The sequence below is a fragment of the Telmatherina bonti genome (genome assembly GCF_933228915.1).
Source record: "Telmatherina bonti genome assembly, chromosome: 23".
In the NCBI taxonomy this organism is placed as follows: domain Eukaryota; kingdom Metazoa; phylum Chordata; class Actinopteri; order Atheriniformes; family Telmatherinidae; genus Telmatherina; species Telmatherina bonti.
Window position 1 is genome coordinate 19,485,151 of NC_136632.1, and position 17,242 is coordinate 19,502,392.

Sequence of the window (17,242 nt, forward strand, 5' to 3'; positions counted from 1 at the left end):
TGCATGCACACTTTTGTAGAAACTTTATTATAATCCGGGCAAGAAAACACTTAACTTTGTAATGTGGCATGTACATGGAGCTGGTTCCAGAGAAAAGAGGTTAAAAAAAGGAAGACTTGGAAGACTTACAGGCTGACATCATTTTATTACAAGAGATTCACATGGCTACAATAGATGCACTCAAAACATCTCAATTTCCCAGCCTGTTATAACTCTAGACAGAGAGGTGTAGCCATCCTCTTTAGTAGGAAAATTAATTTTACCCTGAACAGCACAGTGGCAGACCCTGAAGGTAGATTTATTATAGTTAACTTGTCTATTCAGAATCTTAAAGTATGCATGGCTAACATTTATGGTCCAAATGTTGAGGTCTCCTTCTTCCACTCATTTTTTGCTGCACTCTCAAACCACCTAGATGATATTGCCATTGTGGGAGGAGACTTCAACCTTGTATTGAACTCTGGTGTGGACCGGCTCAATGCTACCTGAAATAGCAGGGATTGGGATTCTTTCAATATTGTCAAACAATACATGACAGATCTTGGTCTTTGTGATGCATGGCGATCTCTCAACCCTACTTTAAGAGAATACACATTCTTCTCTGCCGTTTACCACTCATATTCTAGATTAGATTACTTCTTAGTTAACAGCTCCTTGCTGGGCAATATATCGGAAGTTAAAATCCACCCCATCACTATTACGGATCACGCACCAGTCTCTTTCACTTTGATAAATAAGGAAGCCACATCATCATCAAAAAACAGGAGATTCAACACATCATTACTTAAAGACACTGACTTTATTATTTTTTGGGGTTTTTTTTTGAATAGTGGAAGATGTATTTACAAAAAACAACCTTCCATGAACATCAGCATACATGTTGTAGGAAGCAGGAAAAGCTGCAATGCAAGGACAAATAATCTGTTTTACATCTTATAAGAAAATGAACAAGAATGCAATAAAGTCACAGTTAGAACTTTAAATTAAAACCCTATAGGATGCCAATGGTATCTCCCCAAGTGATTTAATTCAAGTCAGCTTTATTTGTATAGTGCCACTTCACAACAATGTTGTCACAGGACACTTTACATTCACATCATTTCAAGCCAATTCAATTCGATTCAATTCAATTCAACTTTATTTATATAGCGTCAAATCACGGCAATGCCATCTCAAGACGCTTTACAGACAGAGGGGAAAACATAATGAAGGCCAATTCATAATATAAGGAAACCAACAGATTGAGTTGAGGGGGGGTAAAAGAAAGAGATAAAGAGAAAAAGAAAGAAGCTCAGTGTATCAGGAAATGTCCCTCAGCAGTCTAAACCTATAGCAGCATAACTAAGGGATGCTAACCATCCCTAGCTATAGGACTTATCAAAAAGATAAGTCTTCAGCCTAGTCTTAAAGGTGGGGAGGGTGTCTGCTTCCCTAACACTAACTGGGAGCTTATTCCATAAGAGAGGGGCCTGATAACCAAAGGCTCTGCCTCCTGCTCGGCTCTTTGAGACTCTAGGAACCACAAGTAAGCCTGCAGTCTGCGAACAAAGTACTCTGCTTGGTATATAAGGAACAATGAGGTCTTTGATATATAGTGGTGCCTGGTTGTGGAGGGCTTTATATGTAAGGAGAAGGATTTTAAATTCTATTCTAGATTCAACAGGCAGCCAATGAAGAGAGGCTAAAACTGGAGAAATATGATCTCTCCTGCTGGTTCTGGACAGGACTCTGGCTGCAGAATTCTGGATCAGCTGAAGGGTTTTCAGGGCATATTTAGGACAGCCCAGTAATAGAGAGTTACAGTAATCTAGTCTCGAAGTAACAAAAGCGTGAACCAGTTTTTCTGCATCACTCTGAGACAGAATGTCCCTAATTTTTGCTATATTACGTAAATGAAAGAAGGCTGTTTTAGTAACCTGCTTAATATGTGGACCAAAGGACAGGTCAGGGTCAAATATTACTCCAAGGTTTCTCACTGTAGCACTGGAAGCTAAAGTAATGCCATCCAGGTTCATTACAAAACCGGAAAATTTAGCTCTGAGTTTTTCAGATCCAACGAGAATTACTTCAGTCTTATCTGAGTTTAAGAGGAGAAAATTTCTAGACATCCAAGTCTTTATGTCTATGAGACAATTTTGTAGCCTATTGGGCTGATTTGTTTCATCTGGTTTAAAGGATAAGTATAGTTGAGTATCATCTGTATAACAATGAAAGTTTATTCCATGCTGTCTAATAATTTTGCCTAAAGGGAGCATATATAGCGTGAAGAGTATTGGTCCAAGTACAGAACCTTGAGGAACTCCATGACTTACTGTAGTTTGGGAGGAGGACTTGTCATTTACATGAACGAACTGAAGTCTATCAGATAAATATGATTTAAACCAACTTAACGCTGTACCTGTAATTCCAATCACCTGTTCTAGTCTTTGTAACAGAATGTTATGATCGACTGTATCAAATGCAGCACTAAGATCAAGCAAGATAAGTACGGACGCAAGTCCTTTGTCTGAGGCCATAAGAAAGTCATTAGTAACTTTCACCAATGCTGTCTCAGTGCTATGATGAGCTCTAAATCCTGACTGAAACTCCTCGCATAAATTATTTCTGCTCAGGTGGGCATGTAGCTGAGCTGAAACTATTTTCTCCAGAATTTTGGACATAAACGGGAGGTTAGATATAGGTCTATAATTTGCTATCACCTCTGGATCCAGAGATTGCTTTTTAAGTAAAGGCTTGATTACAGCAGTTTTAAATGATTGTGGTACATATCCTGTCACTAAAGACATATTGATAAGATTTAGTAGTGATGTATTAATTAAAGGGAAAATGTCCTTAAAGAGGCTCGTTGGGAGAGGGTCTAAGATACAGGTGGATGGTTTAGATGAAGCTATTATTTTAGTTAATTCAGAGGGTTGGACAGGACAGAAACTATTTAGACACAAGTCAGATCCTGGTTCTAAGGATGCTTCGGAGACCACAACAGGCTCAACATTATAGGTAGAAGGAAGAGTATTGTGAATTTGATCTCTAATAGTGTCAATTTTATTCCTGAAAAAATACATGAAATCATCACAGCTAAGTGAGAAAGGAATACATGGCTCCGCAGCGCTCCGGCTCCTAGTAAGTCTAGCTAGAGTGCTGAAAAGAAACCGAGGGTTGTTTTTGTTTTCCTCTATCAATGATGAATAATAAGCTGTTCTTGCCGTACGTAAGGCTTTTTTGTATACAATTAAACTTTCTTTCCAGGTTAAGTGAGACTCCTCTAGTCCTGATGAACGCCATCTGTTTTCCAAATGCCTTGATGCCTGTTTTAGAGCTCGAAGCTGGGAATTAAACCAGGGAGCCTTCATAATCTTACCCAATTTCTTCTTCTTTAGGGGAGCAACATTATCCAAGGTTGTACGCATTGAAGCTGTTATAGTATCAGCATGTTGATCAATCTGAGCAGGAGTAAGGCTTAAAGGGGGACTCTCAGTCATGCTAACACATGGTAGATGTGAAAAAATTTATTCAATTGATTGTTTAAATTTTGTAATATTATTGTCTGATAAACATCTACTATAGTAGAATTTATTTTTGGTCAGTGAGAAATCAAATAAAGTGAATTCAAAGGTTAATAAGAAGTGATCGGACAAGACAGGGTTTTGAGGAAATACTTTGAGCTTATCAGTCTCAATACCATATGTTAGAACAAGATCAAGAGTATGACCATGAGAGTGATCACCTAGTACAATGACCTTATCAGTAGTCAGCACTAACTCAGACAAGAGATCAGAGAATTCGGTCAGAAACTCGGAGTAAGGTCCAGGTGGGCGATACACTAATGCTAAAAGGAGCGGTTTCTCTGAATTCCATTTTGGATGAGATAAATTTAATGTCAGGAATTCAAAGGATTTATAGTTAGTTTTGTGCTTAGGATTAATTAAAAATTCTGAATTAAAAATAGCTGCAACACCTCCTCCTCTGCCTGTAGTTCTAGGAATGTGAAAGTTTAAATAGTTAGCTGGCGTAGCTTCATTAATACTAACATAATCCCCTTGCTGTAACCAGGTTTCCGTAAAACAGAATAAATCAATGTGGTGATCACCTATCAAGTCATTGACTAATAAAGACTTATTTGGGAGGGATCTAATTTTCAGTAGGCCACACTTTATTGTCTTATTTTCAAATTTTATTAGATCCATTGTTTTTATTTTTATGAGGTTTTCACGATTAACCCCAGAAGTGTTTTTGTGTTGTTTAATTCTTACTGCTGGGAAGTTGTATAAGGTCAGAATGGGGTTTTGGGTGGGTGGCGGCAGGTGGTAAACTGCAGAAAAGTGTGTAGGACTACAATTCTGCCTCCTGGTCCCAACCCTGAGTTGTCAATTTAGCTGACTAATAAAAGAGTCCATATTGCTAGATAAGAGAGCGGCTCCATCCAACGTGGGATGGATGCCATCTCTCTTAATAAGACCAGGCTTTCCCCAAAAAGCGCTCCAATTATCTATAAAACCCACGTTGTTATCGGGACACCACCTAGACAACCAGCGGTTGAAGGATGACATGCGGCTAAACATGTCATCGCTGATTAAATTTGGCAAGGGACCAGAGAAAACTACGAAGTCCGACATGCTCTTGGCAAAGTTACACACCAAAGCAACATTAATTTTAGTGACCTCCGATTGGCGTAACCGGGTGTCGTTACCGCCGACGTGAATTACAATCTTACGGTATTTACGTTTAGCCTTAGCCAGCAGTTTCAAATACGATTCGACGTCGCCCGCTCTGGCCCCAGGAATGCATTTGACTATGGTCCCCGGTGTCTCTAGAGCCACGTTTCTGACTATGGAACTACCTATAATCAGGGTTTCTGCCTCAGCGGGTGTGTCGCCGAGCGGGGAAAATCTGTTAGAAACGTGAACAGGTCGGTGGTGGCCAGTGGGTTTTGGTTTGGGGCTACGCTTCCGCCTGACCGTCGTCCAGCCCGCCTCGGCTCCCGGCTGTGCGGGAACTGCTGAGGGACGGCTCGGGATGGCTGCCCTGGCTGGTAGCTCCGCACTGGCTAATGGGGGCTTGCTGACTAACTGCTTCCCTAACTGAGTGCGGAGCTGGGCTTCTAACTCACAGAGCCTCGCCTCCAAAGCTGCCAAGCTGCTACACTGAATACACCTACTGTTATCACTAAAGGAGGTGGAGGAGTAGCTAAACATCAGACACACCGAGCAAGAAAAGGCAGGGGACCGGGGTGTGGGAAGAGAGCTAGCAGCCATGCTAAAACCGAGTGCTTGAGCTGTTTAAGTCAGTAAACAGAAAGCCAAAGATCCCAAAAATAAATGCAATATATAGAACAGTGGTTTGGGAAGATATTGTGCGCTAAAGTGAGTGGTTGGTTAACAATAGATAGAAGTTAGAAAGAAGTTAAAGGAGCCAACGGCTCGTAGCAATCCGCAGTGATACACGCTAGGGAAACAGGAAATGACACAATACGTTACCGCAACGTCAGCGCGTCCAGACAGCTCAAGCGAGAGCTGGAGATCACGACCAGAATTCATGCATAGCCTATAATAGAAACCAACTGATTGCATTGAATCATGACTTTGATCCAATCCCCCAACTTGAGCATGCATGAGGCGGCAGTGGGAAGGAAAAATCTCCCTTTTAACAGGAAGAAAACCTCCGGCAGAACCCAGCTCAGGGAGGGCAGCCATCTGCCTCGACTGGTTGGGGTGGAGAGGACAGGAAAGACGGAACAACATGTACAACTGCACTTATTCTGGAAGACGTGCGGAAAAAGGAGAAATAAATTAGAGATGGCAATATTGGCATATATTTATACATTAATATATTAGAGAAGTAGAGCGAGGTACTTCTCATTGCATCAGGTGACATCCCCATTGTTACATAAGTAATGGATGGCTACCCATAACTATAAGAGCAATGAGAATAACCTGGACAGCTGGGTCCCGTACATGCAGGCTCCAACTCAGGAGATGCTCATATCCTAACTATAAGAATCATGAAAAAGGAAGGTTTTCAGCTCGATCTTAAAGGTGTGGAGGGAGTCTTCCTCCCGAACCCACAGTGGGAGCTGGTTCCATAAGAGAGGAGCCTGATAGCTAAAGGCCCTTCCTCCCATAGTACTCTTTGAGACTCTGGGAACAACAAGTAAACCTGCAGTCTGAGAGCAAAGTGCTCCATTTGGAATATATGGAACTATGATATCTATTATGTACAATGGAGCTTGGTCATGGAGAGCTGTATATGTGAGGAGAAGAATTTTGAATTCTATCCTGGATTTAACAGGAAGCCAATGTAGAGAGGCTAAAACTGGTGAAATAGGATCTCTCCCGCTAGTCCTCATCAGAACCCTCGCTGCAGCATTTTGGATCAGCTGGAGACTTTTCAAGGCATATTTGGGACAACCCATAAATAAGGAATTGCAGTAATCCAGTCTGGAAGTAATAAAGGCATGGACTAATTTTTCTGCATCTTTCTGAGACAAGATGCCCCTAATTTTTGCAAAATTACTGGTGAAAGAAGGCAGTTTTAGAAACCTGTTTTAAATGTGAGCTAAAAGACAAATCCTGGTCAAGAATAAACTCCATTTCTCACAGGGGCACTGGAGGCCAGATTAATGCCATCCAGATTAATAACATAACTGGATAATTTTGTCCTAAATTTTAGGCCCGAAGATAACAACCTCTGTCTTGTCTGAGTTTAAAAGGAGAAAATTCTGAGTCATCCAGGTCTTGATGTCTGTAAGACATCTTTGGTTTCATTTGGCTTCATGGAAAGGGATATCTGAGTGTCATCCGCATAGCAATGGAAATTTATACCATGCTGCCTCATGATATTTCCTAAGGGAAGCATGTACAACCTCGGCTGTGATGACTAAGAGTTTCTTTGTAAACAAAATAGTTTCTATTAGGAAGGAAATTAGTAATAACCTTAACACTAGTAATGCTATTTCTTCTGCAGTGGCGCTGTATAAATAAAGCTGAATTGCATTGAATTGAATTGTGGGGTGTTCAGGTGGGGGAAGAGGGCTGTCCAGTAGACCTGGTTCTCAGCTGGCCTGGCTGGAGGGAGAGTGCCGCTGCCTCTGGGGGTTGCTGGGTCGGCTGTGTCTGAGGGAGATGCATAGAGTGGTGGGCGGTAGTTGTGGGGGCCCTGATTGGGGCCTTTCTGTTCTCTGCTCCCCCGGGGGCGTCTCACACGGAACATGTCGGGAAGGAAAGATGAAGTCATGCGGGAGGGAATGGATGAAGTTGCGGATGGCACGTAAGAAAGTATTGGGGGCGGGGGTGTATGTGTAGAGTGGAGGTGGGGTGGTGTGCAGTGGGGCGTGTGTGTGAATAAAGAGGGAGTATGCAAGTGTAAGACGCGCTCCTAATGTTATAGTTAGCTAGCACTAATATTTATCTAGTAATTAGCTAGCAGAGTTTGCCGGGACCAAAATAAATCTAGACGTTTTATTAGCTAATTGCAAGTGGAGATATTGTTTGCATCTTTTCCATCATATTACCGTTTCACTGCACCATTTATTTTATTTGTGATTAAACCCGCAGTGATTATTAACATTAGCTAGCTTTTCTAACAGTTACCTGCTGTTAACCGGACACTCCAGCGTCTCCGCTCAGACATCCTTTAGGGACAGCATGGCCACCTCCAAAACGTCCACCTCCCGGCACAGTAGATCAAACGTGCAGACTTCAGTTATGCACGATTTACTGTGCATAACTGAGTCAGCCTCTTAGCAGCATATTGACTCCACTATTGTGGGCATCGCAGAACAGCAGCCACACCTACACCAGGTTATAGTGCCGACCCGCTTCACTCCATAGAGAAACACCGGCCCCCTCACCTTCCTCTTCCCTCATCACAGCTCGACTCACCCAGCATATCGGCTCGAAAGCGTAGGCAATGGGATTATTATTTTCACTCAGTCTTTCAGTTTCATCTTCCATTGTACCACTCTTCCTAATTGTGTTAATGCTTTAGGTGGAATAGATTCATTCAGCTCGCAGCCAAAGAACCAACCAACCCCGTGATATCACCGTTTACGGTACTGCAAGATGGTGGCGCTCTTGCTACAAAAGATAAAACTAAACTACATTTTCTTGTAAATGTTAATATTTGTCACGTTTGAAAAATTATCGATGAGATTATGACTGGGTCTAGTAAATAATGTTAGCTTGCTTGACTGTTTCATTTCCACTTTAAATGCTGGACAAGACACAAAAAAAGAAGAGTCTTTAGGGTTATCCACTCAAGTTTTATATCAACTGGATGGTTTTTTTTCCCACATGGGAGCCTGAAAAACTAAAGTCTTAAATCAGGTTCCAGAGTACATAAATCTGAAAAGGCCAGTGTTTCATTTTCATGATTACAAGTCATTTTCATTGTTCCTGAACCAATGAGGTCATAGCTTCACCTCCTTAACTCGCATGTTCAAAACCCTGCAAAATAAAACAACGGTGGACTAAAGTGTTGTGTTCGTGCTGCAGCAGGTACTGAGAATGATAGTTTTACATACAAGTTTTTTGCTCTCTGCTACCATCATCAACATAGTGTGTTTGGGCTTAGTCCACAGCATATTCCTCAAGAACCTACTCTTATTATGTCACACAAGTTCATGCTCCACATCTTATTTTTTGTGGCTGCATTGCAGCACCATTTACAGACCCAACATATACAGTACACTTTGTTAGTCATGGTTTTGTGTGAAGGCACATATTTCTTGAAAAAGTTTATTTCCCAAAGAACTTTTAAAAAATTAAATTGGTTCACAACACAAAGCAGCAATCTTCTACAAACTGTTGGTCTGAAAAATTATATGTGAATGTCTGAGATTTACATGGCAGAGGGAACTGAATGAGGTTATTGGTAAAGACTGAATAGAATACTATCCCATTCCCATAAATCTAAGCAAACGGCAAATTTACTAAATTATACATTAATACATAGGTAGTGCTTCCCCCCCCTCTAAACTCCACAGAATGGGAATTCTGCTGAATAACGTATGCTGTAACACTGCTCAAATGCAGGAACATTGATGTTACATGGGAATGTGGGAAAGTTTATCCCTTCTGGTAGAGTGTATTAGACAACACTGGGAAATGGGTAGTCTTCACAATACCCATATCCCCAAGATTATATTAGGGGACCAGTCTGTATTGCCAGCAATTTCAAAATTTGATTTAGTGAGTAATAAAGTGGGGGTGATGACAGCTGCCCGAGAGATTCTTAGTGTGTGGAGGGGTCATTCATTTCCAGTATTTAACAGATGGAAGAAAAACCTACTGGAATATGTTGTTTATGAGAAGCTCTTGGCAAGACTCAAGGATGAGATGGAGGATTTTGATTAATCATGGGGACGGGTTATAGCCTAAAGAAGTGTGTTAGAGTTTGCTTTCCAACTCTCAGTCCTCTCCACTTATTTTAGTATTCCTGTGTGGCTAGGGCAGGGGTGGGCAACTCCAGACCTCGAGGAATGCAGTCCTACAAGTGTTGGGCGTTTCCCTGCTACAACACAGCTGACACATCAGACTTGATTGGCAGACTGCTGCAGAGCTTGAGATCCAACTGCACTACTCTGCTAGTTACCCACTGATTTGCAGAGCAGAGTTGCAGTAGGAAAACTCCCAACTTGTGTAGAACTGCAACCCTTGAGGTCTGGAGCTGCCCACCCCAGAGCTAGGGGATACTCAACCTTTCAAGTGATTGATAATAGGCTCAAACATATATGTGCATAAGACAGGATGTTGAGATGTAAAGCTGTTCATGATTAAAAATGCTAAAAATGTATAAAAGTTTGACCAAAAAAAAAAAAAAGACAGCTCAATTTACATTGATTTAGCCTAAAGCTTGTAAGCTTTAATTTGAGCTGCACTTCACTTTTAAGGTTGCAGAATGTTTTTAATGTGCAAAAGTCAGACAGCATCATTTCCAAACACACAAATGTAAGAAATGCTCAAAACAACTTTGAGAACAGCATTAACATGGTGGCAAAACCAAAGTTTAAAAGTCTGTCCCATCAGTGTAAATTATCTTAAATGACTACAAGTTTCTATCTTATTAGAAACCAGCAGGTGATCAGATGTGCAACAAGCTTGACCAGAGACACTGTACAAAAAAGTCATTTAAATTAATGAAATGTGAATAAAAGTCAAGATTTACCGGTAATTCAGTTTTTATTTGTCAGTTTAAAAAATGATGATTTCCCAATGCCGCTAATATGAGAAGAAAGGTTTGGCTTGAATCAAACTGTTTTAAATCAAACACTAATTCAATCTTCATAATGTTTATTGATCACTGAAACTAAAAAATAAAAAACAGTGAAAATGCAGACTCATTACTGAGAACACTGCAGGATGATACCACTTTTGCTCACGACCCACAGATTCCCCAGGTCATAGCTTACGTGGTTTGCTGAGACACACACTGAAATGCGGGCCCAATCGGTTCCTTGGGGAACATTGCTGGAGATCCCAGTTCTGTAGAGAAAGGATGTCGACACTTTCGTATCAACTCTTCATCTCCAGACCATATTAACACGAAAGATTTACCACATACTGCATGGTTTTACAATTCACACGTAAAATCTACTTTATTATTATTATTATTATTATTATTATTATTATCATCATCAATCATCATCAATCATCAACATTTCATACTTTTTTAAAATTTCTAAATTAATTGAATTAAAATGTCCCCATCCTGGATCAGGATCTTACCTTTGGAAAACATCACCACTCTCATTTACTACAAACACACTTCCGTCACTCCCAACTTCAACCATTTTTGCAGCTCCTGGCACATGTATCCAATTACTGATGTCACAGGTGGTTGGTGAAATGCTCTGTCATACAAAGAAAATAGTGATATTGGTGTGATATTTTACAATCAGTGAGGAGATCAGCTGTATACATGTCATTTAAAATGCACAGGTTTACCGTATAATAAATCTGTTGACCTGAATTTACTCCCCAGCATCCATTTTGTGAGCCACAGCTGAAATAACTCAAACCCCCCGGCAGGGTATTCCATGTCAGAGTGCCAACTTCTTTATAGGTTGAGGCAATGCTACTTTTCAAGCAGTGGATGCTGGAAGAGGTGGTAACACCCACTACCTGACCAAGACCTCCAGCATCAACCTGCTGTAAATACAGACCTGAAGAAGTTGCAAAAAAAAAAAACAAAAAAAAAACAGGAAAGTTAGAAAATCTATACTGTACGTGCTGTGCATTGTTATGTTTTGTAATACTTGCCATTTGAAAGGATGAAATCGCCCGCAACATATTTGTAGACTTTGTTTGAAGAGTCCACTCCCCAGATTCCTGCAGGTCCCACTGAGACATGCTTGAGGGAAACAGTTCCAAGTCTGTTCCAGGCTGATCTGCTCAGAAAATACATTTTTGAGTTGCTGTCTGTCAATACAACTTCTCCCAGTCCAGCATCAATCTGGGTTGCAGAAGACAGTTGTGGACCCTCTTTGCAGTTCCAGCCTGTAGAAAGAAGAAATATCAGTGACAAGTGAAGATTTTTTTCTTCTTAAGAATAATCTAAAATATGAGAAATGTTTGAATAGATTTTGATAAATTAAAAAAAGACCAACCATGACTGATGGAGAAGTAACTCAGAACAAGCAGGAAGGCAGCAACAGCTTTCATGTTGTTTGTTTTGTAGCCTTGATGGTTGTATCTCTGAATCGTTGATTCCTGGGCTACTGTAACACTGCCTGTGTCTGTGCGTTTACATAGAGCAGTGTGGGGACAGTTGCAACACTGTTGATTTAACCTTTAGCATCGAGTCAGTGTTTCTCAATGCCAGTCCTCAGGCCCCCCTGCCTTGAATGTGTTGTAGGCAACCCTATCTTAACACACCTGAATGAAATAAAGGGCTCGTTAACAGGCTGCAAAGAACTTGATGAGGAAGTTCAATAATCTGACTCAGGTGCTTTGGAGGAGGATCATGTCTGAAACAGGCAGGGCGGGGGGGCCTGACGACCAGAACTGAGAAACACTGAGCTAGGCTGATGACAATCCTGCAACACATTCTCAATTGACCCCTCCTACTTTCCCGAAAACAGCAGCCACTTTTCATCATTTGTTCAGGGAGAACTGACATACAAGTTTTAAAAAAGTATTGTTTTAAAGTTATGTTTTCTGTGAGAGCATCCAAACAGTGTGCATGAAGAACTTCACAGGTATACAATTTGAATATGCAGCTTCTGAGTTTCTAAAAGCCATAGGCACCATGTGTAAAAGCTAATGTTGTAAGCTAGCAAAACTAGTTTGAAGGTGGTTGTCAGACAGAGGGACATGACCAAAGTGGTAAAGATGGGACACGAAACAAAATGTAAGCCAACTTAAAGAATGCAGTAGAGACTATTTTTCACATGTCAGTTGGTGCTTTACCTTACATCAAATAGATCTTTAAAGACTTAAAACAAGTTGCATTGTATTATGTTTTGTTTTATTTCAGTAGTATGCCACAAGACAGGAAAAGGACAATAGACAGAGGTGTCCCGCTGCCTGTTCTGTCCTTAGCATCAGATGTACTCAAAACAGAGACCACTACAGTAAGAAGTGTTGCAAAACAATTTGATATTTACCACACCACCCTGTACCGCTTCATGAAAGAGAGAGAGAGGCTTGGACCAGGAGAGGAGATGAAGTCAGGGTACTGGACTCAGGAGTCAGGATTTCACACCATTGAAATTTGGCCTTTTAACCCTGATAAATTCAAAGACTAACTTTGCACCATCTTTGGTGACAGACAAACCATTGCCATCTGTTTCTCCTGTGCAAGCCGGGCAGTCAGCAGCTCCTTCTTTGTCTCCACCTGTGCAAGCCGAGCAGTCAGTTCCTTCCTCGTCTCCACCTGTGCAACCTGGGATGTCAGGTTTATGTGTCAATACAGCTTCATTAGGAGCATATTGCCAATCGTTTTCACCTGAGACCATCCATCCTCATCCAAGAGCAGGACTGCAAAAAAATCACAAAAGGTCAAAAAAGCGCAAGTCGGCTATTCTGACAGACACACCTGAAAAGGACGCTTTGGAACTTGAAAAGAAATCAAAAATTGAGAAGAGAAAGGTGACAACCTTTCACAACAACCTTGTCTTGATGGCTGTATACCTGAATCTTTGTTTGCTGGGTTGCTGTGACACTGCCTGTCTCAGTGCATTTATATATTGCGCAGAAAGCATCTGAAAGTCTCCCGTTTTGGCCAGGAAACTACTGTATTGTCCCCCGTTTCACATCCCCCCTTATTTTCATTTTCCCGGAAATCTTTTCATACAGTGAGAACACTGATATGAGCAGACAAACCTCCCCACCCCTGTGTAACACACGCAGCAACCATATAACTTTATTCAGGTCGACTTGGCTTTGTGTTTTGGATGGTTATCATTTTGGAACAATAATGATCCACCTCCATGTTTCGCAGTAAGAAGAAGTCAGAAGTAAGAGTACCTTTCATCATTGGCCTTGTTGACTTCTCCAAATGTAACGTGGCCAAAAAGTTCAATTTTGGTCACATCACTCCAAATTATTTTGTTCTACACCTTTTGAGGTTTGTCTTTGTGCCATTTGGCATATTTTGAGTGTGATTTTTTTTTTTTTTTTTGTGGCATTGGCGTAGTAATGGCTTTCTTCTGGTGACTTAACCATGCAGCCCGTTTTTCTTCAAGAGCCTCCTTAATGTGCATCTTGAAACATCCACACCAGTGTCCTGTATTTCAGCTGAAGTTATCTGTGGCTTTTTCTTTGCATCTTCAACAATTTTCCTGGCCGTTGTGGCAGAAATATTTGTTGGTCTCCCTGATTGTGGTTTGGTTTCAATAGAATCTTTCATTTTCCACTTCTTAATTGGAGTTTGAACAGTTCCAGTTCCTTGGGTATCTGCTTATATCCCCTTTCTCTATTATACAATTCAAATATCTTTTCCTGCAGATCTCTTGACAATTCTTCACACATGGGTCTGAAACTAAAGCAAGTTTTCAAACAGGTGATTAAATTTAGGGAGGAAGAGAAGATTCAAAAGAAACCTGAGTTAATCTAAACAGGTTTTTCAGGGTTTTTTGGAACATCAGAAAAGGAGGAAGTTTTTACACTTGCCAAAAATAAATTATATGCTCGTAAGTTCATTGATGTTATTTTCAGCACATCATTTTGTTTTGTATGGAAACCTCATGTCTTAAACAGCTTATTAAAGACTATCTGAAACCAGGAAGAAATATCAGGGATGTTTGAAGGAATCTGCCTCAGCGTTTGTGTGACATACATGCTTCATACCTGTCGATATAACAGAAACACAGCAGTAAAAAAAAATAGTTCTGACATGACAAGAAAAACATTAAAGTTTTTCACAATTTACATGTGACCTTCGTTGTAACCTGTAACATTTGTAACTGCAATTTGTAAATATTTCCCTACCAACAGTAAGACCTGCTATAAGTGCTTTGCAGTGAAGACGTTAGCAATTAACTATTTGTTGTAGAGTTAAAAGCTACTTGCTACCAAACAACATGGTCAGGGGAAGATCATCTATCAGGATAACCTGATTTCTTTAAACAGGGGCTCCTATTATCAAGTCTTGGTTTTCCCCAGTGAAGCAATGGGATGTAGAAGTTTGTTCTTGACAGTGAAAATACCTTGTGAGGTATAATTCAAACTGAAACCAGTGTTGCCTTGCTGGAATCAATCTCTTAGAGCACTGATAAGATGTATGATTTACTGTATCACAGGCTGCAGAGAAGTCTGGCAACTATGCTGGAGCTCTAGCTGCTTTTAGAGCCTCTTTTACAAAAAAAAAAAAAAAGGACACACTGAATACACGGATAGACTGGCAAGGACTCAGCCAGGAAGACAAGACACATTAGGGCAGGGCAGGCACAGACTACAGTCACAATAGAAATGAGACATTAGTGCACCAAATAAAACAAGAAACAGAAAACTATGATGGAGGAAAAACACATAACCAGTAGGGAACAGTATTTTGTTTTTATAGCATTTTAAAGACACGTGAATATAAACCCTCCATAATTTGCCATTTCTGAAAGTCATGCACAAATGTTCTACAGTTCAGTGAATGTTTTGTGATAAGTAACTAATCTTAGTTCTTGCTCTGCAACAGGTTAGGTTAAAAGCTTAGTGAAACAACCCATTAAGACTGAACCAGAGCACAGTGAGTCATAGTACCTTCTTGGTGCAAATCTTTGAACATATTCTTAATGTACCGCAACTACAATTAAATTACACAATGACAGCATGACAAATTAAAACCTGTACCGACATTTACCTACCAAAGACGTAGTTAGCAGTAGGCAACATGAGAAATTTCGGATTGGACGCCGATGCTGGCATCCAATTGGAGATTTCTCATGTTACCCACTGGTACCTACTTCTTCCAGTAGTTTAATGTTTTTGGGGTTTTTTTTTTTCAAATGTAGTTTATTGTCTTTTTTTTTTTTTTTTAAACACACACAACACAACACAATCCAGCACAGCACAGCACATATGTCTAAATAATTATAGACTGTTATAGAGTCCAAATCAATGCATTTCCAGCGCAATATGTCCTAATAGTATGCGACATTGAGTTTTTACAATGTATTCCCTTTAAACAGAAAATGTGAGCCTCCTGTACAAAGTATCTCGGCAATGTTCTGAGGCAAGTAGTCCAGCAAGGGTTGCCATGTTTTATAGAAAGTGTTCGAGTTGCCCTTAACAAGGACACTGAGACGTTCCATCGGAAAAACTTTAAAAGTCTCTCTGTACCACTGTGTGACAGATGGAGGCTGTACTTGAATCCACTGAAGTAGTATGCACCTCCTTGCCATATGAAGAAGTTTGCACAATAATTCCATCTTATCAGGCAACACAATTTGCTCCACTGAGTGGCCAAGCAAAAACAGCATGGGGTCAACAGGAATTGGTCTATGAAAAAAAGAACGGAGCTCTGTAGCAACATTTTTCCAGAATCTTAATATAAGTGGGCATTGCCAGACACAGTGGTAGTATGTACCCACTCTATTTTTACATTTTATGCAAAAAGGTGAGATTTGAGGTGAGAGTTTATGCATAAAATGAGGAGTACGTTGGAGTCTGTGTAAAATACGATATTGGTTTTCTCTAAGTCTATTACAAGTAAAGATTTTTTTGCAGACATGAATGCATTTGACCAAATTTCATCACTAAATCCAGTCCCCATATCTGCCTCCCAACACGACCTGGCTGTACAAGCCAACTGAGGAATAGTTTCCATTAGTTTTGTGTAGCAAAGAAAAATAAATTTCTTTTGAAAACTGGTGTTCTCGTTAAATTTGAGAAGAAAATTTTCTATTGGGTTAAGAATTCGTTGGTCATGTGGAAAAGAGAGGGAGGACTGGACATAGTGTCTGACCTGGAGAAAACCAAAGAAGTCTTTTTGTGGGATTGCAAACTTATTCTGAATTTGTTTAAAGGACAAGAAAACATCTTTCTCAAAAAAGTTGCATATTAGTTTTAGACCTTTGTTATGCCAATTGTGAAATATACCATACCCTGTGCCTGGGAGAAACGTTACATGATTAATAAGAGGTTGCAATGCACTTGAAAATTTTTCCGGCCAAGATGACTCTTAATATTATGCCAAACCTTAAGTGTGACAAACAAAACGTCATTGTTTTTTACCACCCCCCGCAACTTATTTATATCCAAAGATAGTAAACTCAATAGTGATAAAGACTCACAGCACCCATTATCCATATGTGGATCAGATTGGTGTAGGATTGAATGCACCCATCCTGATATAATACGTATATGACAGGCCCAGTAGTAATATTGTAAATTAGGTAATGCTTGACCCCCTTTGTCATATGGAAGTTGCAGAACATTCATGTTAAGCCTAGGTTTCTTTCCATGCCATATAAATTTTGAAAAACTTTTCTCAATCTCACTAAAAGTAGTTTTGTTTATTTTAGGAGGCAACATTTGCATAGGATAGAGAATCCTAGGGAGGATGTTCATTTTTATCAAACTTATCCTGCCTAATAATGACAGTGGAAGGTCAAACCACCTATTTAGATCGGTCTTTATCGAGTGTAAAATTGTCTTAAAATTTAATTTGTACAAATCTGAAGTAAACGCCGAGAGTTTTATACCAAGGTATGTAAAACCTCCAAATGACCATTTGAAGGGAAAGTTGTCTGGAGGATCCCAACTCTCCCTTTGATTGCCTAGTGGGAGGGCTTCTGATTTATCATGGTTAA

At 40.2% G+C, this 17,242-nt stretch overlaps 1 protein-coding gene across 1 annotated transcript; it reads right to left on the bottom strand.

Moving 5' to 3' along the window:
- Positions 1–10,336: 10,336 nt before the first annotated feature.
- LOC306773375 (fish-egg lectin-like) lies at positions 10,337–11,657 on the bottom strand (the record flags this gene model as incomplete). Its single annotated transcript, XM_079263163.1, has 5 exons — positions 10,337–10,478; positions 10,722–10,846; positions 10,941–11,158; positions 11,256–11,492; positions 11,603–11,657. The coding sequence occupies 5 exons, from the start codon at positions 11,655–11,657 to the stop codon at positions 10,337–10,339; spliced, it is 777 nt and encodes a 258-aa protein (XP_079119289.1).
- Between the last annotated feature and the right edge of the window lie 5,585 nt (positions 11,658–17,242).